This window comes from Saccostrea cucullata, unplaced genomic scaffold, assembly GCF_032062105.1.
Source record: "Saccostrea cucullata isolate Sc308-1 unplaced genomic scaffold, CSIRO_AGI_Scuc_v1 ctg152, whole genome shotgun sequence".
In the NCBI taxonomy this organism is placed as follows: Eukaryota; Metazoa; Mollusca; class Bivalvia; order Ostreida; family Ostreidae; genus Saccostrea; species Saccostrea cuccullata.
In genome coordinates this window covers 84,581-110,323 of record NW_026929180.1, presented here as the reverse complement: position 1 = coordinate 110,323, position 25,743 = coordinate 84,581, and the positions used below count along the sequence as shown (strand labels likewise).

General features: G+C 35.3%; 1 protein-coding gene across 1 annotated transcript in view; it reads left to right on the top strand.

Annotated features, from left to right (window-relative positions):
- LOC134280002 (FH1/FH2 domain-containing protein 3-like) overlaps window positions 1-25,743 on the top strand; it is a 52,368-nt gene that overhangs the window by 6,664 nt on the left and 19,961 nt on the right. The window contains 6 exon segments of the mRNA XM_062762404.1: window positions 4,327-4,380; window positions 8,450-11,426; window positions 13,626-13,927; window positions 16,652-16,776; window positions 19,549-19,569; window positions 21,246-21,304. Coding sequence (XP_062618388.1) covers window positions 4,327-4,380; window positions 8,450-11,426; window positions 13,626-13,927; window positions 16,652-16,776; window positions 19,549-19,569; window positions 21,246-21,304 — 3,538 coding nt within the window.

Sequence of the window (25,743 nt, the reverse complement as noted above, 5' to 3'; positions counted from 1 at the left end):
TGGCCAATACGCGGTCTTTGACCTTGTACATAAGGTCTTTTAGGCTTCTGCATGAACTGAATGTAAACCACGGTTTTCATTGAAAAAACAGCGGTCAAGGTCAGAAAAAATGTTTGTCAGAATTCCCTAGTGTAGTTGGCACTTAATCAAAGTTGGCAGCGCGAATGTGCTTGATTGCATACACGTGTATTTGGTACGCGAGCAAACAGCTGAAGAGAGACAACTTCTGTATGGAAAATAAAAAAGGTCTTGGAAAATTATACACAATTATTTATATTGTAAAATGAAAAAAAAATTACTAAAGACGATTTTTGCTATATATATCTAGTACGCATGTTTTCCATGTCCCTATGTTCATTTAGAAGAATGTCCGTCGCTTGTCATTTTGGTAGTCTTTTATTTTCATTAGCCGAATGCTTTAGGTACATTTTGAGTGAGAATGAAGAGTACTTAGTTATATAAACCCATTTTTAACATATTTAAAGATACCAAATAAAGTTATCAAAGCTAAACTTAAAACCGTTTTTGGCCTTAATTTAAAATTTTTCCCGGGTTCTGTCGCAAGGATTTTTTTTAAATGAAATGCCTTTCATGATTAAGAGTGTCCATTTTTGTCATTTGTATATAGATGATTTATTTTTTTTATTCTCTATATCATGCAAGAACAATGAGTTTAGAAAACATTTTACGTGACATGATTTCGATGAGATGAAGTTGAATCATTAATATAAAGGTATTACAGGCTATTTGTGCAGATTTTCGCTCCATTATAAGCAATTAATTTTTTCTTATTTCAATTACTAGTATATACTATCATCTGCCCCCTCCCTCATCCCCTGGATGTGGCTTGATTAGGAAAAAATATTTTTAAAGTGATCTGTAGATCAGAAAAAAACAATTCTTTTTGATTGATATAAAAACAAATGTTAATGTAAAGTAGCAAGAGAACTTCAGACATTCCCGTACATCTTGGTCATTTTTATTGTGGCATATCTGACAAAGGTTAATTAAATTATTTTGCATTAAATTTCATTTTGCAACATTTCGCCCGAGTGGTGCAGTGGTTAGAACGTTTGCTCTAGAGTCGCGGAGTAGGGAGTTGCTCTTACGTTGAAGTTTCCCTCGTGCTCTACGTTACGCAAAAACTGGTCCTTCGGATCTCTTTAATTAAGACCTTTTTACCATTGTGCTGGCTTACTGCTCTAAAACTTTGCAACCCTCAGAGTGGAAGCGTCTCAGTATGAGTGAACTATTCTCGAAAGGATTTTAAAGAATTAAAAAAAATGTCGGTTTTAAAAGAATTTCAAATGCACAACACTACTGTAAATTACTCTTTATTCCCGATAACTCATTTTCGCGTAATTACGTATATGCGAGACATTTGCTCGCTAAAATTTCATTATTGTGTACAGTGTATATTAAATTTTCTAAAGTTTAAATAGAGCAATAAACATAATTCGTGAAAATATTGTCACGCTAATAAAGAGTGACTAATAGTCTCGCGAAAATTAAAGATGTTGCGAAAATAGAGTGATCTACAATATAGGTATATCCATGATGAATTGCGGGACTATTTAGAGTCGCAATAATTCCAATTCATGGAAAGTTTAAATTGAGCTCTTTTGTTCTACAAAAATCTAAACCTAAAGCAAATTCAAACATTGCAAAACTGAGCTTTCACTATACACTGTACATGCTATTTTCTGCAAAACACCATGTGTAAGAATATCACATGGTTCTACTTTAATTTACAATTTTTCCAGAAAAATAACTGGATAAATATGTAATAAATATTCCCGGGTTCATGCAATGGACATTATATTTAAAAAAAAAATATACAACGGTCTGCATATAGCATTTTGTTTAGTATGAAATCAAAAAATACAAAAATATAGAATAGATGCTTATTTATAATAAGAAATACAGTTTACTACAAGATGTAAACTTAAGGGTAATGACCGAATGAGCAGCTTTTCGGACCTTGGTAGAGGATATTTTCTATAATTTAACCTTTAAGGTGCTAATTTTTTTGTTCGTCCTGAACACGCTGTTCAAATAAACTTCATTCCCAGTTACTAGTCTGCATATATATATAATTATATTGCAACGTGTTTCTCAAAAATGTTTCAAGATGTCACTGAGGTATAAAGATGGAACACCCAGTAAGATTTTCTAAATGAGATAAGAAATTGAAATCAACGATCATGGTAATTACTTCTATGTAATTTTTGAAAACTGATTGTGAAATCATAAATAATGTCGGATAAATTTCATTTTGTGGATTGTATTGTCTTTATTACGGTAACACATTTTTCTTCTTTATGTCAAATTTAGCAGGAAAATCTGAGATATAACAAAAATCGGTATAATATGTTGAATTATATTATCATAAACTGATGGACTCTTTTCTCCACGTCATATATTCTGAATAAACTAATAATAAATAAAAATTTGGTCGGAGTAAAACATGCAAAAAAACTATTATTGTTTTAAAAATGGGTTCCTTTCATATGACCACTACTAGCATTTATTATTCATCTATGTTTTTCCCCTAAACTTTTGTTTTTATCTTTGAAAAATATATTGAATGATTTTTAAGGGATTTAACTTATCACCCCCCACCCCCCCCCCACCCCCGATACGATTGGATATTAAAGGGAATCCATTTTGATCACAGTTTTAGGCGAAGCATTCAAGGATATTAAGTTTAATCAACCACTATTATATATAGCAGCATATATTGATGTTTCTAAAAATAAAATATGTTATTAAATAACAAAGTGCTGATAGACTTCACAATACTCATAGATAATAAAGCTTGATGTTTCTGAAAAATTTGAATATTCAAATAATTTTCATAATCATTATCTTCTGTAATAATTAGTTGAATGAAATGTTTAAAGTTTTGGTTAAAAATCTACATTACAATAAAATACATGTATATCATAAATGAATTTCATAAATTTTAATAAAACAAATATAGTCCTTGAAATTATTACATCCCCCAAATTACTCTATCAATAAAAAGACAACACATATGATAAACTGCTTTGTCTGAGTTTAAAAAAAAAGATGACAGAGAAAACTTGTGGTTTGTTCGTATTGTTTTTGTTAATAATTTCTTTTTTAAATGATATAATAAATGTAGCCCTTTCGTGCGGTCGATCCGTAGATATATCGGCTTCACAGAAAAGCATATCGACATCGCCCTTCGTGCTCGGTCTATAGATATGCTTTTCTGTGAGGTTGATATATCTATGGATCCACCTCATGAAAAGACTAAATTTATATAATAATCGACGAATTAATAAAACTTTAGTTTGCTATAAGATAAAAAGCAAGTGCTTACTTATACTATACCAACAAGTATTCATTATCCCCGTTTATATTAAGCCTTTACGAAAAAGAAAGTGCGACACCGCCAGATAAATAATTATTATAATGTATTTGTCGGGTATGAGCATTAAATCATGTTACGTTAGTCATACGTATGTAACCATGGCCACTTGTTTACCGATTCCTGGTGATAAATCCCAAAACTATCCGAATGTTCAGAAAATAGCAATGCTCTAACGCATGTACATTGACATACCACGGAAGATGATGAACGTCTACATGTACCGCTTTTGACTGAAGCCTGTTCGGTAACCATTTATCCCACGTAAACAGATGAGATGCAACTTCGTAGAGTGCATGTTTTAATTAAAGAAATGTAAACGAAGAGACCAAAAAACTTCAACGAACCAGTGAGGAAACAAAAGTCTGTTTACAAAATATCTGAAGTAACAAAAGTAATTTTCAAGTAGGTTTGTAAGAGAATCGACGTGTTTTCATAATGAATCAAATAAGTAAACAAAGGATGAAATAGCGATGCTGCTGATCATATGATAAGTGATTTTCTCGGGAGGGGGTAAATTACATAACGCTAGCAGACCAAGCAGAAACATATGTACGGCAGAATTTATTATTTAAAAAATGATAAATTATCATATTCGGCGAGGCTGAAAAAAAACCAAAGTTAACAGAAGTTCATTTTCCGTAGAATCTAATCAGAAATTTCTCTTTTCTGTCGGCATTTTACCATCTGCAAGTGAAAGCAAAACAAAAATATACCTGGTTCAAGAACCCCACGTGACGTACTTAGATCTTCTGCCAGAATCTGGCTCCGTTACTAGGGAGCTAGGTAGATATCATGTCCCGCGGAATTAATCCCGACATCTTCATCCCTCGCTGAATTTCCCCCGACAACAGATATTACCCACTTTCAGTGCAATCTCCCAACTTATCTTTGTGAGTTTTTGAGGACTATATTTTTCTCCATTGTAGCCGTCGTATGACCGGGGATATGGCAGTGTGTCTAGTGGAAGAAGTCATGGATCAGTAAGTTCCATACTTAACTAATAATTTCTCCTCATTTATTAAAATAGCCTATCATTTCACTCCATTTGATCATCCTGAAACATAAAGCTTAAATATGGAATATAATGTATCTGGTGCGGTATGTTTGAAGTTTTGTATATTTTATTGTTTTAAACAAACGTAGTCCGAAATACTAGTATCTGACGTTTTCCGGGCTTCCATTTTGATATTTATGCCAGTCTGGTACGGTATGTTTGAAGTTTTGTGTGTTTTATTGTTTTAAAAAAAACGTAGTCCGAAATACTATTATCTGAAGTTTTCCAAGCTTCTATTTTGATAATTACAGTTTTCCTAGCAAGTGAAATATCAAAGCCTTTAAAAAAAAACTGGAAAACATCAGATATTTCGGACTAGAAAACATGTTACCCATCTTGTTAACAAAAATCGTGGTTATGTAACTTCAAATTTTAATTTGTCTTTGAATGATGCCTGGTGATGCGATTAGGCACAATCAAGTGAATTAAGACTAAGAGGGATCGTTTCCCCTCATTTAATAAAGATTTTAAGATAGAAATTCCAATAAAAGCGGTAATAAATACAACTTAATCGACCATTTGAAGTATATACATAGTTATTCTTAATTACTAAGAAAGTCCCTTTTTTCTCAATCCATTTCTTTTTCGTTAAGCTGATTCTTTCTGTAAGACGGAAATGGATATTGCAGAATATATTTATTTCTCCACAATTCACCTATTCCGAGTGCAAGAGAAGTATCACTGTTAACGCTATTTCTGAGATGAAACAGTCAATTTTTGATGGCACGTGTTATCCATTTCTACAAGGGTTTATGCCAAATCTTCAAACACATTTGATTACTTTCTCGGAATGATCTGATACTTCCAGAGTTGAGGATGATTTGTCGATGACAAAACGAAATGATCTCAACTATACGACCCTCAAAACATATACATTTTTGGGTTAGAAATTTTTCACTTCAGTAAAGTTTCATTTCATAAAAATCAATATAATTTTAACTATCTAAGTTTTTTTCCGACTAAATATAAAACCTGTCAAAACCTTTTGGTTTTGTTTTATTCTGTATTGTGCATTTTGGATCCTTGTCAATTGGTAGACTATAATCAACCCTGAGTTGATAAGCTCAACAGGTATGTGGCAGCAATGGCTATGGTCCGTGTTATTCTTAATTGATGCCTTCTTATTTACGTTCCAAGGCAATATCCTTGATCACCTGCTTTTGATGAATACCATCAAACGGCCACATGACGAAAGACAGGTCCCGCGTTCTATAGAGGCAGCATCTTCACAATATTACCTTGCACCAAGACGCGCCTAGTCTATTCTCTGAAGAATGTTTCACGAAATTCCAATCATCTTGTCAAACCAAATTACACACACATGTGCTTCCAATTCATTTAAACAGTTATTTACCTACGTTAACGCACTTTGCATGTTTACATTTGCATTCTTCACTCTGTGTTTCACAAAATCAGATTTTCTGCAAAAGGTCTAGGATTCAGAAGCATCTTTTCTGTTTGGAACAAACTTATTTTTGGAGAGTTTCTTTTTCGGGTAGGGTTTATTTATACATTTTTTTGATCAGTATAAACAAATACTTTTTTGTATATTTATTTGTTTTTTTATTTACAGCTTCACAAATGTGATACATCACATTAATCTTTCTTGAACATTTTTAAAGATTTAATTCTTTAGAAATTTTGAAAACGCTGGAAGGGATATAATATTATTTGTTTAGTCGATTTAAAAATTTCTATTTTACTGTTAAAAGATCGTTTGAATAATATGTACGTGGCAATCGGTCGTTTTCATGCGGTAATTATGCAAACTGACTTTGCCGCACTATTTGATCGAAAAAATAATTAATAAAAAACTAGATTTATTACTTTTAACCCATGGAAAAAAGTTGTTTTTTTTTAAAATCTGAAGATTACACAAAACAAAACAATCTTTATCAATGGAGACACCAGTGTTTTCGAAATTGATTACTTCTGGGTTTTGGAATCGCACGGACATTCATGATTGCACAACAAAATAGTGGTTTGCAGAAACATTGGTCTATGAAAAAAAGTTGGCTCTATCACAAAGTTTCCCCCGAAATCAGTTCGGTAAGCTCGATGATACACTTTTATCTATATTTCAAATCGCCTTGTCGTGTAGTCGGATTGATTTCGATACACAGCTAATGGGGCCCTGTTACATTATGGAGGGTGTAGCCCGCAGTTTCTCTGATAACCAGTATCCGATCTGATGACAAGATAAACTCGCTGAAGTTAGCGGTGATTTATCTTTCGCTTTTACACGTTATATATTTCCAGGCAGAACATGCTTCGTTCGATTTTCTAAGTAGCTAAATTTTAAAATTCAAAGAAATCTTTAAAGATTTTATGTACATAGCATAAGAATTGGGAAAGGGCTGCCTCTCTCCCCATAATTTAGCCGACATGTAATATACTGTAAATAACAAAGCTCCTTTTTGGATGTGTCCCCTCTTCAAAAATTATGTCTGATGTCACCCTGTCCTCATTTTGTTTGATGTTGTTTGCATGTCAAAGATTTTGCTTGGTTGTGCCCATCAAAACTAAAAATGTTTGGTCGTACTTTGCTTCCTGGCTCTCAAGTATACATACATGCATTTATCTGCCCTATACAAAGATATATTTACAGGATTGATTTGTCCGTCAGAAGTGCAAAGGATAATAGGAGTCACCATTGTTTTTTTAATCATAGGAGTCATCATTTTTTAAAATCATCTTTTGCAGTACTTCTTTTTACCTCTTTGAATTTATTTTATAAAATTTAAAATTTTGATATATCAAAGCAATTTTATTATCCTTTGCAGCATCATGTACATTTACACTACACTATCGTTTTCGAAATTGATAACCTCTGGGTAAGAGACACTTTGGTAGATAATTACCAAAAACAGTGGATTTGCCAGTAGAGAAAGAGTTATATATTGTTTCGCCCCATCTGTGCTCCCTTCCGGTCATAAGTCTTGTTGTTGGCAGGGAAGACGCCCTCGTCATCTGGAAAAACGCGTGATCTTCCTTCATGTAGATCACTCATGTTTTCCTGCAACCATCAATAAAACAGAATGGTTTACAATCTGTGAGTAAAACATCGTGCTTACAGATAATTAAAATAGAAAGTGAACCTAGATGATATACATGCAGTTTCAACCTCCCATTCTAAATAATCACTAACGTGTTTTTAATTTGATTTTTTAAGACAAGATAACATGGGATGCCTTTCAGATGATTGTTCAATTAATATAATCTAGGTTAACTAAATCTAAGTATCTTAATCTAAGACAAACGCCACAATCTCTTCAAAGACTGTTGTAGAGATAATGTAATTATAAGTAACCACTACTTCAATAGTATTTCATTATCTTTTCGAAATTAACATTGATTTAACTTGAGTATTGAATTCTTAGTCCCAGAGGTTAACTAGTGATACTTGCATCGAAGATAAGTAAAACAGTCGATTTATCATTACTTAATTCCTCTTAATATTATTTTCAACGATAAAAAATAATTACTTTAAGGATCACCCTACTTCACCACGAATATTAATCGAACACTCTGTGGTTCCTTCTTTTGGAATCAATCATATATTGTCAAATCTCTGACATTTTCATGAAGATTTATCCCAATTTTAGTTTCAATTTTCTCTGACACAGACAATAAAAAGAAACTTTCATTAAACGGTCAATATTTGAGGAATGTAAGTTGTGGTTCGAAAAAGTTTAAACACTTCCTTTTTTGATTAAAGTATTGAAGGTTTTCTCTAAATTGCTCTATCCTATAATGAGAAACCAGTTGCAATGGATTGCCAAGGTTCGAACAAGGTTCCGGTCAGTTCAGAAAACTAAAAGCACAGAAAAAATCAATCATTACATGAAAATGAGCGTAAGAAGCTAAGCCCACAAATGTAGCGAAAACAACTATTTATAATGCATGCATGTTTTCACTCGTTGGCATCTTTACATCAATCAATGAAACGTCTTTTAGATGAACCCTTAAATGCATATGTTTAATTCTCTTTTCAGTCTTACGATAACATGGGAACAAGTAAAGGATATGGTTCACCTAGTAAATTCGGAACAGGGAGTAGCAACTATCTAAGTCCATCATACGGGTCTTCATCCAAAAATTACTCTTCACCCAGTTACCAGCCATCCAATCGTTATTCATATAGTGGATCTAGTCCATACAACAGCAGCAGCAACAGATATTCATCATACGGCGGAGGAGGCGGTCTATACAGCAGCCCCGTCCAGGAGCGGATCCAACGGTTCTCAACTGGAGAAAACCGCTCTTCGAGACAGGACATGTATTCACCACTTAATAGCAACCGTGCCCCTTCCGTTGGAAGGGACAATTCATACGGATATGATAAGCATTCCACAAGAAGTGCAAACTCTGACCCATACAGCAATAGGTCTGGCTATCTCTCTGACTATGGAGGAAGCACAAGATCATTTGGATCATATGATAATTCTTCACTTCGCTCAGGACGAAGTTATGGAGGGGCCAGTAGAGAAAGTTCTCCTGTAAGTAACAGATCGTCAAGGTACGAGTATAGTGGAAGTGCATCACCTTCATACTCCACATATACCTCTGAAGCTTCACCACCAGTTTCACGAAAATACGAAAGACAACAAGCAAGAGCATCTGAGGCAGACCACGATCCGTATGGTCGTCGGCGCTCTCGTGATTATGGTAGTATCCCACCTCCTCGAAAAGAGTTAGTTACCTCCGAAAGTGACACAGATGACAGTGCTCCAGAAGCTGAGAAAGATGGATTCAAAGGACGATATCTTATCTCTCGGGGAACTTCTCCACCTCCAGAAGGAGGAACGCGTCGCGATATAAAACAATACAGGCGTGGAAAATCAAACAGTATAGCAAAGACAAAAAGATTACGTCCTCAGAGTCGTGAACTCCGACGAGATGGTCGGTTTCGCGGTCGAACATCAACAAACGTTGTTGACTGTGCAACACAAACTCTTGAGCCACCGTCTCCCAGACGGGGAAGACGTGGTTCTGCCGGTAGTAATGCAGGCAGTGCCGGAGTGGACATGCGTGAAAAGGCAGCGTTAGCAGCTTTAGCCATGATGGAAGATGGAGGGGGTGGAAATGGAGCTGGAGAAGCATTTTACAAGTACAGAGACAAATTTTCGAATCCCATGTCACCTGGTTATAACGATGACGGCAACAAACCAAATAGATATTCTTATCGTGATAAAGAAGCAACTGTGGCCGATGTGCCAGGAGAGAGATCGTGGAGAAAAGCAGTGTATGGCGATGTAGAAACACCGAAATCTGTTGCAGATTCTGAAGACGAAGCTCTTGTTCCTAGAAGAAGAAGAGCCCCTAGAACAAGCACTCCCAAGTCACCAAATGAAGTTAATACAGAAGAACCACTCAGTCCCCGATTTAGACAAAGGGATGTAAACAGAGATTCCAGACCAGACTATAACCGTTCTTCTTCAAGGGAAAGTATTTTAGACGAGACGCCGAGACGGAAACGGCATAGCAGTCGGGAACTGCTAGATAACCCCGGGGAGCCAGATATAATAGTTCATTCTCCCGTAGATTCACAACCTCCCGTGCAACGTCGCAGACGACATGGAAGCAGAGAGTTACTGGACGATCCAGTCGACGCCGATGCTCCTTTAACACCGGAAAACCTTTCCCTTCGTGATAGTATTGAAAAGGTTCACCAGTGGAAGCAACAGCTACCGATACAAGATCCTTACTCACGGGACGTTCATCCTGCACCAAGTGGTCCCATCAGGAACTTAGAGCCTAGGTTTCCGAGAAGTGATTCTGGTGAGTACTTCTCTGCGCATGATTACCCTCCCTCGAAATCTTCTAAATACTCCGAAAGGGACCTTTCTAGTCGCGATGTGTCACCCGATCGAGTTCGCGGGCGAAGGTCAGTGCGTGAGCCTTCGCCACCCCGCGAGGAGTCTCCGCCTCCTCGAAGAGGAAGGCGTGGAAGATTGAGAAGTGACCAAAATGACAATGTCTTTACAAACGACAGTGGTCATGAACATAGACTAAAAAATAAAAGCTACCGAAAATCAAATCTTAACAGATCCATAGATCTGGATGATGAAGCAGATGGCGATTCTAACGTGAGATCAAGAAGAAGCGATTCCAGAAGTTTGAATCCTCCGGCCCAAAACAATCGTAAATCTGGTAGTTCTTCCGATGCATTTTCCAGAGACGATTCTCCTAATCGTCGACATTCTCGTCAATCATCATATGAGAGTCGACGAATTAGAAGGGAAGGTTCGCGAGAAGATACATTAGATGACAGGAAGCTGCGCCGAGATGGACATCAAAGTGACCGTGGCCAGGCAAGTGATAGTTCTCATTATGGTTTCAATCGTGAGGATTCGCCTAATCGATTTCAATATTCTAAAAGACGACAAATAAGCAGAAATAATTCGCGCGATGACAACCTGGATGATCGACAACCTTACAGCAGGCAAGGGTCGGATGACAATGTACTTGATGATAGAGTCAATGCATACAATCGTCCAAAAAGTCTGGGTGTGTCCAATGAAAGCCTGGCTCATATGAGCAACTCATCTTCCATCCCCTCAATGAACTCTGTGGTACCGGACGATGGACATTTACGGAAAGGAACTTCATCCTCTTCAGTTATGTCTAACGAAACTAGAGCGACACCGTCGCCAAGATCACCAAACCAACAAGGTATGAATAAAGAATCAGGGTTACCAGACCTTGTCTCGGGGGCCAATGAAACAGGTACCCAACAGTCAAGTCGTAAACCGCAGCAGGCAAAGCGAACAAAAAGTGGGTTTATTGGGGCAAACATGGATATCGACAATATTTTAGGTAGTAACGAGGATGGCTCTAAAAAAGGCAAAATGTCTGGAGATTATTTCGCAGACAGTAAAAATCTTGACGAAGTAATGGTTAAAAGACCACAAAACTTGATGGATACACCAGTTCCTGATCATCCTCATCCCTTACAGCCAAAGTCGTCAGGTAACTATGCGTCATTCGCATAAAGTGATGGCGTCGACAAAATATGACTTTGGTACAGCGTAGATTTCTAAAAGGTCCCTTCAAACCTCTACCACTGTTTTATTCCTCCGTTATTTTGATTTTCCTTTTAAATATATGTAATTTCTGTCGTAATTATAATTCTTCCTTCTCTGTATAGACTTTGTTTAATAACAATTTGCTACACAAAGATTATATCTTGAAGACGACTTCACTTGCCTGATATGCCTGCATTACACTAGTTTTAGATTTATATTCTAGAAACCTTTTAATAATTAATTTATTATTAACCTGTCTTTTTCGTTGATTTTCCTTGATTTTTATTTTATTATTTTTACCTTCGCATGATCATAGAAATATCTTGTAATTTTGCCCATCTCTGTCATAACTCTGTAATCTTCAGTGATCTGCGCAGTATGAGTAATGACGGTTAATGCTTCCTCTGTTTGTTGTGCATCAGCAGTGAACAACTTTAGACAGACAAGTTGTCACAGCTGTAGAAACATTGGTGTATCTATTTCGCTTTGTGGGTAGCTCAAGACCAGTCACTTTGTTCCCACCACTTTCGTTTTAAGTGTGCTTCATCGCTTTTTAGCTCACCTGAGCCAAAGGCTCAAGTGAGCTTTTCTGATTAAAATTTGTCCGTTGTCTGTCGTTGTAGTCGTCGTCGTCGTCGTTGTCGTCGTCGTCGTCGTCGTCGTTGTAAACTTTTCACATTTTCATCTTCTTCTCAATCCACTTTTTGGTACAGAGTATCCTTGGGTGAAGGGGATTTAAATTTGTTCAAATGAAGGGCCACGTCCTTTTCCAAGGGGAGATAATCATGAATTTATTAAAAATTAATGGCATTTTTTAAAAATCTTCTTCTCCAGAACCACTGGGCCAGGAAAGATGAAACTCATGTGGAATCATCTTCAGGTAGTGTAGATTCAAGTTTGTTCAAATCATGACCCCCGAAGGGTGGGGCCAAAATGGCCGACCCAAGTTTTACATAGGAATATATAGGAAAAATCTTTTAAACATCTTCTTCTCCAGAACCCCTGGGCCAGGAAAGATGAAACTCATGTGGAATCATCCTCAGGTAGTGTAGATTCAAGTTTATTCAAATCATGACCCCTGGGGCAAGGGTGTGTTAAAAAGGCCACCCAAGTTTTATATAGGAATATATAGGAATAATCTTTAAAAATATTCTCCTCCAGAACCACTAGGCCAGGAAAGATGAAACTCATGAGGAATCATCCTCAGGTAGCGTAGATTCAAGTTTGTTCAAATCATGACCCCCGGGGCAAGGGTGGGGTCAAAATGGCCGACCAAGTTTTACATAGGAATATATAAGAAAAATCTTTAAAAATCTTCTCCTCCAGAACCACTGGGCCAGGAAAGATGAAACTCATGTGGAATCATCCTCAGGTAGTGTAGATTTAAGTTTGTTCAAGTCATGACCCCCGGGGCAAGGGTGGGGTCAAAATGGCCCAAAGTTTTACATAGGAATATATAGGAAAAATCTTTAAAAATCTTCTCCTCCAGAACCACTAGGCCAGGAAAGATGAAACTCATGTGGAATCATCCTCAGGTTTTCAAGTTTGTTCAAATCATAACCCCCAGGGCAAGGGTGGGGCCAAAATGGCCGACCCAAGTTTTACATAGGAATATATCGGAAAAATCTTTAAAAATCTTCTTCTCAAGAACCACTGGGCCAGGAAAGATGAAAATCATGTGGAATATCTCAGGTAGCGTAGATTCAAGTTTTCAAATTATGACCCCAGAGGGTAGGGTGGGGCCAAAATGAACGATCAAAGTTTTACATAGGAATATATAGAGAAACCTTTTAAAATCTTTTCAAGAACTTCAAATCCATGCTAAGTGATATTTTTATGGAATCATCCTCAGGTAGTGTAAATTCATGTTTGTTCAAACCATGACCCCCTATGAGGTTAAAATTCAAGCCCCTCTCCCCCCAAACTCAGTAAAATTTCAGTAGGGATCTGATATGTGCTTTTTCCTAGCAAATTGCTCAGGTGAGCGATGTGGTCCCTGGGCCTCTTGTTTCATAATAGATTGTAGTTTTGTTGAATGGCTTGACTGTTGTCTTGAAATATTTTAAGTGGTTTCGTGTCTTGTTATTCATAATCATTTATTGTTCTTAAGAACTTTTGTTGTTCATACAAATCCATTTTATAGAAGAGAAACTAGTGGATATAGAAGAACCACAGACCGTTCAAAGCCTAGGGGCACCACCGACAAGTTCCACGCCAGAATCACCAATGTCTCCCCAGAGAACACGGGGACTGCCCTCGGCAGCGGCCCAGCAGATGGGCAACATTTTGAAAAACAACAAAGGATCAGTTACCATCAGTGATATTCTGAACTTGTGAAAACCACCTCAGAAAGGTCAGGGTACCTGATACCAATCTGAACTGCACTTCCGGGGATTCACGACAGCCAATCAACTGCTGGAATACTTAGGAGTAGACACTCAGAAAGTAAGATAAAACTTTTAAAAATTAGATTTCCAGAGAGAGAGAGAGAGAGAGAGATGATACTCTAGAGACATTTTCTCAAAAAAAAACCCAAAACAAAACATATAATCTTGAGTACAGTCGTACACCGTATATCAACCATTTTAATGATCATGTAGAAACTTACTTATGATACTGCGTATATATTTTAATGGTTATATAGGCCCAATGTACATCAGATTACGTAAAATTTTACTGATATTCATTTCAAAATTATAACGAATAATAAAGCAGTTTCAATGACAAGAGTGCTTTAAAATTTGTTGCACGGAATCAAATACTTTTTTTAATTTAAGAATTCAAACTCAGCGTTAATATATATAATTCAACTATATAATTACGAGTACATGTAATAGATTTTAATAAATTGTATCCTATGTTAACTTATTTCTTTTTTTTTTGTTGTTGTTTTTTTTTTTGTTTAATTAATCATTTAAAAAAAACAGACGAAAGACACTCAGAATATTAATCGTCCACTTTTTTCATACTTCAGAAATGTTATTATCGGGAAAAAGTTTACAGAGTATAAACAATATATTTTGAATAAAATGTACTCATATCAGTAGTGATAAAATCGGTTAATTTTTAGGTGAAAATAAAGATGTCCAAATTTCTCTTGACTCTATTTATCACTGTTATGTACACTACAGCGAAACCATTTTCTTTCTTTCTCCTCCTTCCGTTTTATTTTTCTTTGGAAAAGGGGGGGAGTAGTCGAGCACTTACAAACGGCAAAGGCGAGGTAACTCTGATATCGTTGCATGGAAAGATTTGCGTTTAACGTGTATATACCACTTGTATACATTAGTTAGAAAGAAAATAATTTTATTTTGTTTTTGCATTTTTTAAATGTCGTGACAATATTCATGCATCGTAGAAATAATGCTTCTTATGTCTGTGTAGAAAATCTATAAGATGAGAAACTGCACAGTCTTCATTTAAGTTCTGTTTTTTAATTATTGAATAAATAAAAATATTATTATTATTATTTTTTTTTTTTTATAAATTTGATTATAAAAGTTTCTTTTAATCATCATACTATAAACATTTTATTGATCAATGACATTTTTGGAGAAAAAATGACCGATTAGGAGGAAGACAAATTCAAACTAGAGAGAGAAATATCTCAGAGCCTCAGAGAGAAATCAAAGTTTGATTAGATATAATACAGCTACCTCTAACGAGGCTTTGGGTTTTTTTTTAAATTTATTATTATTATTATTTATTAATTTAGAAATTTGAATTATAGTACTCAGTCTTAACAACAAATCTTTATTAAAAATTGGAAAAAAAAAAAAAGGAAAAAAAAGTGGTCACAAGGAGTCGGTATTAATCTTAAGGAAAATTGAATTGTAAAAATTCGTTTTATATCAAGAAATTGGCACATTAATACTGACTGGATATATTCGTTATAAGATATATATCTACAAGAGCACTAAGAGCCCACAGCTACTGAGTAGTGTGGCAAGGAAATTGAAATTTTTCACCTGGGAACACGCGTAGGAATACATGGGTTAAGGGTCAATATCTTGAAGATCAAGCAATCATATCAAAAAGTATGGCGACCTTCGCGAGTCGAGTACAGTATTTGGATGATACCGATCCTTTTTCGAGTACAAATTTTCCAGAACCGACTCGTCCACCAACTTTTACATTCCATATTAATGTTCCTTTGATTAATCAAATTGGTGGTGTACATAGACTTCTTGAAGCGCCACATAAAGTAAGTTAACAATTTTTCATGTGATCGCTGTGGTTGTGAAGTGTAAACAAACGCAGACGTCAATATCATTGTATCGATGTGTTTCATTTGCTTTTACAATGAAATGATATTCTTAAAATGTCAAAATACACAGTACTTATTTACTTGATAAACATGATATTGTCATTTGAAAATTATTCTTATTTTTATTCAATTTCTTTCATTTTTTTTTTCCACCAGTTTTCAATCTTTTTTGTCAACTTTACTTACTTGGCATTATCTTTAGTGATTCTTTCTTCTTTTTGAAATTACGTTGTATATTTATTTGAATATTGAAATATTTGAATCATTTTATAAGTATTTATAATGTTAAAATGTAAAATATGTTATGATGTACAGAAAATGTTGATACAGTTCTACAGGTAGCCCTATGTTCATTTCACAATTCGATAAATTAATTTTGACATAAGGAAAATAATATTATCATGATTACGTGTCATTGAAAGACAACTGATTAATGTATCTGACTTTTACTTTGTTCAGAAAATTGCATAGAGTCGGTGGATAATTGGTATAGTATGAATATATGATATTGTCTGATTTTTTATGTGTCTGAGTGACTTGATTATAACAACTGATATGGCCACTGTGGACTGTCAGTTGGTGTTTAGCCCCAGGAATGGTTTGAAAGTTCAGACTGTACAGAATTCTTATAAAACTCACAGTAAGATGACATAAAATTTATATCAGATTAAGTCTGAGGTTTTATTTTTTTATCTCCATTCCCTAAAGGCAGTCTGTATTTATATTTTTTGATTGAACTTGTTGAAGTAATGTTGTTTGAAGGTTTGTTTATGTACTGTAAGATCAGTCATTTGATCAAATGATATGTTGAACACTTTTTTTTCGCAAAGAATGTTGATTTGGCATGTTCAATACATTCTGTAATACCCTAAATTTGAGGCATTGTATTGTTTTTTTAACAGTTAGAGGACTGTGCCCTTCAGATCTACAGATATCACAATGGAACCCAGGGAGATTATGGAACCTATCTGGACTTGGAATCCACCATAGATGAACAACAAGACGATTTAGAAGGATTCCAAGATCAGTAAGTGAGAGCTACCTGTTTATAGGAAACGTACCAATCCACTGGAAAAGAACAAAATACCTTTATATTTAAGAGGGGGGGGGGGGGGGGGATGGGTGGGTTGGAGAGACTTACCATAGGTTTTGCTTTGGTCAATGAAAGATCATTAAAGATAAATTAGAAATTAGATTTATTTTACTTTTTAAAAATAGATGATATGCCCATCATAATACTAATGCTGATCCCTTAGAGTTAGAAAGAAGAACATTTGTTTATAAGACTGTTTAGAATCAGTTGATTAAAATTTGTTATCTAAATTATTAATGGTATAGTACTATTTGACTAAGGAACACATGAATACAGATGAGTGGGGTGGGATCATAATTTAATTACAGATAACTCAGTTATTTTAAGAAAAGTCTTTAAAGAAAATGATGGACTGTTTGCCAAGTCTGTTCTAAAAATATTATACATCTGAAGACTGCTTGACGATAACCAATCCATCCCAAGTAAAAGTTAATTTCTGAGTTTTGGGTCATTGACTGAGAAGGCAGGGGGAATGTCTTAATCTGGTTTGCTTCATATGTCAGTTAACAATATTTTTAATTATAGTATACAAAGAAAAATTTAAAAGCTTGAAAAGGGAGGGTAATGCAAGATTCATCGTCTGAAAATTGAAAAATGGTCTATCTGTTCACCTTTTAATTTTAACTTTATGAAACTTCATATTAGGGTCTGTCTGTAGGCTTTTAAATAAAGTGAAATTCAGAAATTAATCAAATTATCAAGTAAATTATCAAAGATTTCATGACAGTTATATAATGGAAAGTTCAAACAAAGATTCACATTGCTTGGTGACCATCTCTGGAACAAAACAAGAAGTTAAAGCGCAAAGTCATAAAGTTAGTCTACCCCAGACATTGTGACTAATTTTGCTCTGGTATGCTGTTTACCAGGGTGCTTTGTTCCAGTTTATTACATTGTTACTTTTATGGATGACAGATAATCTAACACAGAATAGGGGGGTGACATGTTGTTTTGTACCAAGTTCATATACCCACAAACCTACCTGAATGCTGTCTAGCATTATAAACTTCAACTGACTGCGGTTAATCTATGGTACAGGGATGATCCTCTCAAGTGTTGGATATTGTCTCTCCATTCCATTTATTAATTTGACATAGTTCTGTTTGTTAAATGTGTTTTATCTATATCAATGAGCATATAAACACTTGAGGGCTTTCAAGCATTCTCATCTGCGATAACTCAAGTGCTTAAGATGACACCATATAATATCAGTAAAATTGTAGGAAATAGGTACTCTATTACTCTTTGTAAGTAAAGCCTACTGCTTGGCACGCGATATGTATATACAAGTATTCCATAAATATTTTGTGGATGAGGCATTGTCTCTGGTCATAAGGTTTCAAAGACAGTATCTGCCTGAGCGGATATGACAAGAGACAGCAGATACTAGACTGCTGAGTAGACTAACCAGATCCTGGCATTTAGTCAAGGACAGCTTAATATACACCATACTCAAGTTCACACATCAGTCAACAGAGCTATAACTTTGTCCAGAGGTTCACTGAGAACACCCAGAACTTCTGAAACCATGACCAAAGGTTCACAAAGAACACAGAATTTCAAAATTGATGACCAAAGGTTGATCAAGATCACCCAAAGCTAGAAAAACTGACATCTAGAGAAGTTTATTGCATTTGAAAATGAAATGGTTTCATTTACCCCAGTAACTTGATTTTCAAGGTCATAGATAACCTGCTATGTGGTTTTTGCAGAAGAGCCCTGATTTTCTGTTGGTAGCTGCAGCAGCATTATCTGATCCCAGGTATAGCTACAGCTGCCGAACTCTCCGTGGGCCGCCGGAGTCAGTTAATATTGCCAGGATTAGGTGAAGGATCTGCTTTTGAAACTAGATCTTTTTTATCAGTATAACTGCTTTCTTGGTTGAATAACCTTCAAAACATCAAACACAAAATGACATGGCTAAAAAAAAATACTGGCTCCAATCATGTCTTTCATTTAAGAATAATTATCTACCCCTTAATTTAGAGATATGAGTAATTAACACTGGAAAAAATAACATATATTTAAAAATTTCAAAATCAAAAATAGAAAAGACTCATGCTCGACAATGGTTTTAGACAAAAGTGCAGCGTATTGATTTCAATATAGATAACGTTCAGAATATCGAAACTAAACAAAAGGTTTCTCATTGCTGGCATTGTATGTAGATATTGTCCGAGGCCAGCATGCAGACTGTATAGCTCGTAAAGAATTCAGGAGAGACTTGCATACAGTTTTTGAGTGTTTGTTTGACAGATCAGAAGTATTTTGTTGAAAGGTTTCACATCTCCTGGTGTTTATCGTGTTGTCTTCAGGAAAGCTAGGTGATTTATACAACATATAGCCATGCATTCTTTACACATATATACATACATTGGCTCAGTTGAGGGCCTTCTTCTAAGAAAGAAGTCTAACAGTTTACATTATAGATACATGGAATGTCCATATTTTTGGGCATGTGTCAGAAAGTGAAATTTGTGATCGTGCATTAAGTGTATAAGGTTAAGAGTATCTAACAATGCACGTACAACGTTCTACATAATTATCATACATTTCTGAAACATCAGCGACACACTTGTGATACTAAGTTTTCCTACATGATATTGCACTTGATGGACTTCTATTCACAATATATCATGAAAATTATGCATACTTTTCATTTAGAAGCCAAAACCTTAAGTTTTCTTCTGACTTTACTTTTCCCAGAAAACAGTCCGGCATTCTTCGGTATGTACTCAAGTCAGGAAATGCAGTAGACATGTTTACCTGTATTCACATCAAACCTGGACAGGACTTATTAGCATAAAACAGAACCAGCATGATCAATTATTGTACAGAACCCTACACTCTGTCTGTTAGAAAGCATATCATCACAGAAATTATCCAAAATTTGATTAACACTTGTACAGTAGAGACTAAGAGAGGGTAGCCAATTCAATAATCTTATCTGTTGGCCGCATCAGAGGGACACAGGTTTTGAGTCTCAGAGGGAGACGTAAGTCCTGCTGACAGTGGGACAAGTAGTAGATCATTCCACCTTTACGTAGACCTATTATCTGTCTTTGAATTATCAATCACTGCATGTCTATTCAGTAGATGGCACTTTAATTATGGTCTCTATACGGAAGAAAGACTTTCCCTGTGTAAACATTTTTAGCTAGATCTTATATAAGTTTGCTGCATTATGCTACAAGGTTCATATACCATGCATACAAGGTTTATATACCATGCATACTGCACATGCAGTTGTAATTAAAATCACCATTCATTGGACGTGTTTTAAAATTTTTTTCTGTGGGTGTGTAAACACGTACATTGAAATGAAATTAATTGTTGAATCATTCCTTAAACAGCCAGTCAATCTGCCACCTACATGGCTTATTTTTTTCACAACTCCCTTTGATTAAACAAACTTTTATTTTTTATGACAGGTACATGTAAATAGATATGTTGGCGGAATGAAAACATAATTTGTTAGGAGTCCTTAAAATAAGGAATGTGTATATTTATATTGATATGAGCATCAGATGTCATTAGCTTAATAAGATTATTAAAGATACCTAAACATTTGTCATTTCAATGGATTGCCTAAACCACCTACATATGGATGAGATTCTATGAGATATCTTTTACACTTTGTAACAAGGTTGCTAAAATCAAGACCATGATTTCTCTATCCGTTTTATCAAGTGCTGATAAAGATCCTATCTCTAACACTGACACATACTTGTTTTACAAGCCATTTATTTCTTTTCAATTTAAACAACTCCTCTTAAAAAGACATTTAAAGTCATCTGAAAACTTCCTCAATTTAATTTGTTTATATTGAATTATTTGTATAAGGAGATATTCTAGATTTATTGCATACCCTGTAGTTTTGTGAATGTTAAAAATTTTCTAGATTTTAAAATAAGAGAGTTCCAAAAATATTTTGTTTGATCCTACCACAATATTTATTTAAGAGAGTCCGATGTTTCAATAGGTGATTGATATAAAGTAATGGTAGTCTACACAGGAAATCTTACCTGTCTTAGATGTAAACATAATATAAAGGTCCCCTGTGACAGGTTTTAGGTGAGCAGTGGTCATATATTTGTAGCATGTTTCGTATATAAACAGATGTGTACATGCATAGATTATTAAAGAGATTATTTGTTACTTCAAGTTGTCTGTTTTTCCAACCTGAAATTGATATTTAAACATTTATGAGCAAAAGCAATCTATTATATTTGGTTAATTATAGATGTATATACCTATTTTAAGTGTACTCACGTTTCTTCATATCTAATATAGTACTGGTGGATGGTACATGTACTAGTGAATTTATAAGGTTATACCATTAAAGCATTAAATATTAATCAGTATTATATGATTTTAATCATCAATGTTACTTTTTTTTCCAGGAGAAAGAATGCTTTGATATTGAGGACACAGTTAACAGTACGAGTACATGCAGTCATAGGTAGGTATAGTTAGGGATTTATTAAGTACATTGTAACACTATAACTTGTATTTTTTAGCTCACCTGAGCCGAAGGCTCAAGTGAGCTTTTCTGATCAAAATTTGTCCGTCGTCTGTCGTCGTCGTCGGCGTCGGCGTAAACTTTTCACATTTTCATCTTCTTCTCAAGAACCACTGGGCCAATTTCAACCAAACTTGGCACAAAGTATCCTTGGGTGAAGGGGAATCAAGTTTATTCAAATGAAGGGCTACGCCCCCTTCCAAGGGGAAATAATTATGAATTTGTGAAAAATTTATGGCATTTTTAAAAAATCTTCTTCTCCAGAACCGCTGGGCCAGGAAAGATGAAACACATGTGGAAGCATCCTCAGGTAGTGTAGATTCAAGTTTGTTCAAATCATGACCCCCGGGGCAAGGGTGGGGCCAAAATGGCCGACCCAAGTTTTACATAGGAATATATAGGAAAAATCTTTAAAAATCTTTTTCTCCAGAACCACTGGGCCAGGAAAGATGAAACTCATGTGGAATCATCCTCAGGTAGTAGCAGATTTCAGTTTGTTCAAATCATGACCCCCCGGGGCAAAGGTGGGGCCAAAATGGCCGACCCAAGTTTTACATAGGAATATATACGAAAAATCTTTAAAAATCTTCTTCTCCAGAACCACTGGACCAGGAAAGATGAAACTCATGTGGAATCATCCTCAGGTAGAGCAGATTTCAGTTTGTTCAAATCATGACCCCCCGGGGCAAAAGTGGGGCCAAAATGGCCGACCCAAGTTTTACATAGGAATATATAGGAAAAATCTTTAAAAATCTTCTTCTCCAGAACCACTGGATCAAACTCATGTGGAATCATCCTCAGGTAGTGTAGATTCAAGTTTGGTCAAATCATGACCCCTGTGGCAAGGGTGGGGCCAAAATGGCCGACCCTAGTTTTACATAGGAATATATAAGAAAAATCTTCTTCTCCAGAACCACTAGGACAGGAAAGATGAAACTCATGTGGAATCATCCTCAGGTAGTGTAGATTCAAGTTTGTTCAAATCATGACCCCTGTGGCAAGGGTGGGGCCAAAATGGCCGTCCCAAGTTTTACATAGAAATATATAGGAAAAATCTTTAAAAATCTTCTTCTCAAGAACCACTGGGCCAGGAGAGATGAAACTCATGTGGAATCATCCTCAGGTAGTGTAGATTCAAGTTTGTTCAAATCATGACCCCCGGGGCTAGGGTGGGGCCAAAATGGCCGAGTTTTATATAGGGATATGTAGAGAAACCTTTTAAAATCTTCTTTTCAAGTACTTCAAAGCTATGACTTGTGATATTTATATAGAATCATCCTCAGGTAGTGTAGATTCTAGTTTGTTCTGATGAACGCCTGGGGGGGGGGGGGGGGGGTATGGAGTAAATTTAAGCCTGATGTGCTCAGGTGAGCGCTGTGGCCCCTGGGCCTCTTGTTCTGTTTCTGAGGTAGGACATGCTATATTTAATGTTGATTATCATGATTATAGCATCATTATAATTACATCAATCCTGATTCGTGTTATCATATAGGATGTTTCCAATAACTGATAGATGTATGCAAATTGATTCGTTTTATTTGTGGGTTGTCTATTCATGTCTATTTTAACCTTACACATTACTTTGGAACTTTTAAAGTTTTAATATTTCTGAGTTGTAAAACAAGTCAGTGATCTAAATTTTCCTTATTTGCTAACTCAATTTGATCCTGACATCTCTATGCAACACAAACAGACAGGTTTCCCTCTTATGTTTGCTGTGCCTAGGAACTTTCAATAAGCCTTTTGGCCCTTCTCCCATATCTTATGTAATTTATATACTTCCCTGGCATAAATCACTTAAAAAATCTGCTATCCATACACATACACCTGGAACTAAAGCTATTCTTCAAGTGCATTCTTTATTCAGTGCAGTTACCTATGATAGGTTGATTAAAACATATGTGGACAGAGGTTTGGAAAATTTGAAGCTATAATTATGACATTGTACAAATTTGTCAAAAGATGTAAAAAGATTTTTGCTGAATTTTGACATGATAATGGCCTTGTCGTTTCTGTCAGCTTTTTATTGCATTTAAATTAATTTTGTGATGACTATATATCTCCCACAAATTGAAAAACTAGAAAAAGGATTAAGGCAGCTTTAACAACATGAGCTTAATGGGAGCCCCTCTATCCACAGCTTTATCTACTGTTGTGAGGTGTGATAGTCAGTGTCTGTGAAAAGCAAACACAGACAGAAAGATTTTCCAGATGTAATCTAATTTTCTGCTTTGTTACCCTTCTTATAAATCTTAAATTTGGCATGTTGAATTCTCCTTGAGCTGAAAATACTCTGTCTATAGGGGAAAATTAATTGAAAGTTTAAAATATATACACAGAGAAGAATGAAAGTTTGAATTAAAGAGAAGATGTGCAAAGTGATTTTTTTATAAATATTTATGAATGAACATATTGATATTTTCATCTTTATCTTATTTTTTATACTGATGAAGTAATGACACATGAAGCAATTTTGGTCAATTGAAAAAGATATTTTGAGATCTTGCAGAGGCAGCTCTGAGTTAAAAATAGCAGAAAAACTGTTAAAATATCAGGAAGATTTTTATTTTCATACACAATTTAAACTCTTGGAAGAATCTTTCAAAAATATAAACCTTTAAGATAAGGGCCTGGTATCACTGGAAGCCTTCCTACTGGTGGGATGCTGATAAGCAATCATAGTGGTTTCCTGTTGGAGTCTGCCAAGCTTTTTCAGCACATTGATCTAAGGCAAAAGAGAAATCGTAAATCTAAGTTTCATGAGATGATAATTTAGTTTCTTTGAACATGTTGATGTTTTTTTCATCATTCAGTAAACAATTTTTTTTTCATTTTGAGTTATCAAGGCTTTCATGAAATATATACAGTTATACTTGACTTTGACTCCCTTTCTTTATTTTTCTAGCAATAATTTTTCCATGCATTCTGTGTATAATTTGGCTTAGTCTAAAATTAAGTACATTAATTAGCAGTGGATTGCTTTCTAAAGTAATGGCTATCATATTAATGTAATACTCTTGAAATCAGTTAAATTTTTTTTTCATGATGCCGAATTAATTGAATTAAGAGACCAAAGCCTTAAAACTCACAGATTGTACAGACACCTGCTGATTCTATCATTACCACTACCACAGGAAGTGCTACAATTAGTTACATCAACATAATTGATAAAAAAACTCATTTTGTACTGTGATTCATGACTACCATCTAGCCCTGCCCCTGACCTACGATAATATCAGAACTGTATCTGATAAGTATGAAATATAATCCATATCTGGACCCATCACTTCAGTGTCAGAGAGAATCAGAAATCCATTGTGGTGGCAAAGAACATTCAAATATTGTAATACCATGGGTGTTATATATAAATTTAAAACAGACATTTGATGCATCAAGGTGACATTGACAGTGCAGATCTGGGTAGCTTTCTGCAAGTTAATGCAGTCTTTGTTCTTGGTACTTCAAGACTTGTTCCATTTGTTGTGATTTAGGACAGTTTAAGGTTTCTAAGGACATCTTAAGAAGGAGAAATTGACCATGTTTTGTGTCATGGCTTACCCACATACTCAAGCAAATTAAAGAAGGAGATGTCAACAGGACTGAATGTATTTGCTGTTACCCCATTAACTCTACGTACCAGAAGACGTAGAAACATTGTCACCACCGATTCTGAAACAATGGGTGGAGACAATTCTGTAAGAGGAGTACAGGATCTAGGAAGAAATGACACTGAAGTGACAGTGACTGGGGTCCAAAAGGATGCTAAAGTTAGGAATGAGTCCTTAATGGTGACCAAGGAATACACAGCAACCTGCAAACAAGATGGGCCAGTGTATTCCGTTTCTAAGGTCACAGAAGATTGTAAAAATATCAAACCAAGGTATAAGGACAAAAATGAATTGAAAACTTGGTCTGAAATAAAAAACGAGGCCACCAAGGATTCCAGCAATGGTAGTGTTTCTGAGGAAAAGGATGTATCAAAAAGAATATCTTATGTTCTTCTTCTGGGTGAGTGAGGACTAGATATTTCCAATGTAAACAGTGAATCTAGGAGGTGAAAAAACCCATAAAGTGAAATGTTTAAGAAGTTTATGTCTGTGAAAGTGATGATGCATGAATGTAGGATTAACAAAGCCTATGGCAATGTGTAATCAGGTTTAAATCAGTGTCAAGAAATGAGGAAAAAATTAGGAATACTTAAAGTCAATTCAGAGCATTTTGTATGAAGTAAGTGTAAGATTTAGTAAAGTGAGATGTGTTTCTACCTTAAAAGGAAATAAAGAACATTAATATTTGGTACATACTGGTATGTAAAAGTTGTCATTGAAATAAATCATCTCAGGGGAGGTAACCACCTACACCTGAGTTATTTCCCTTTA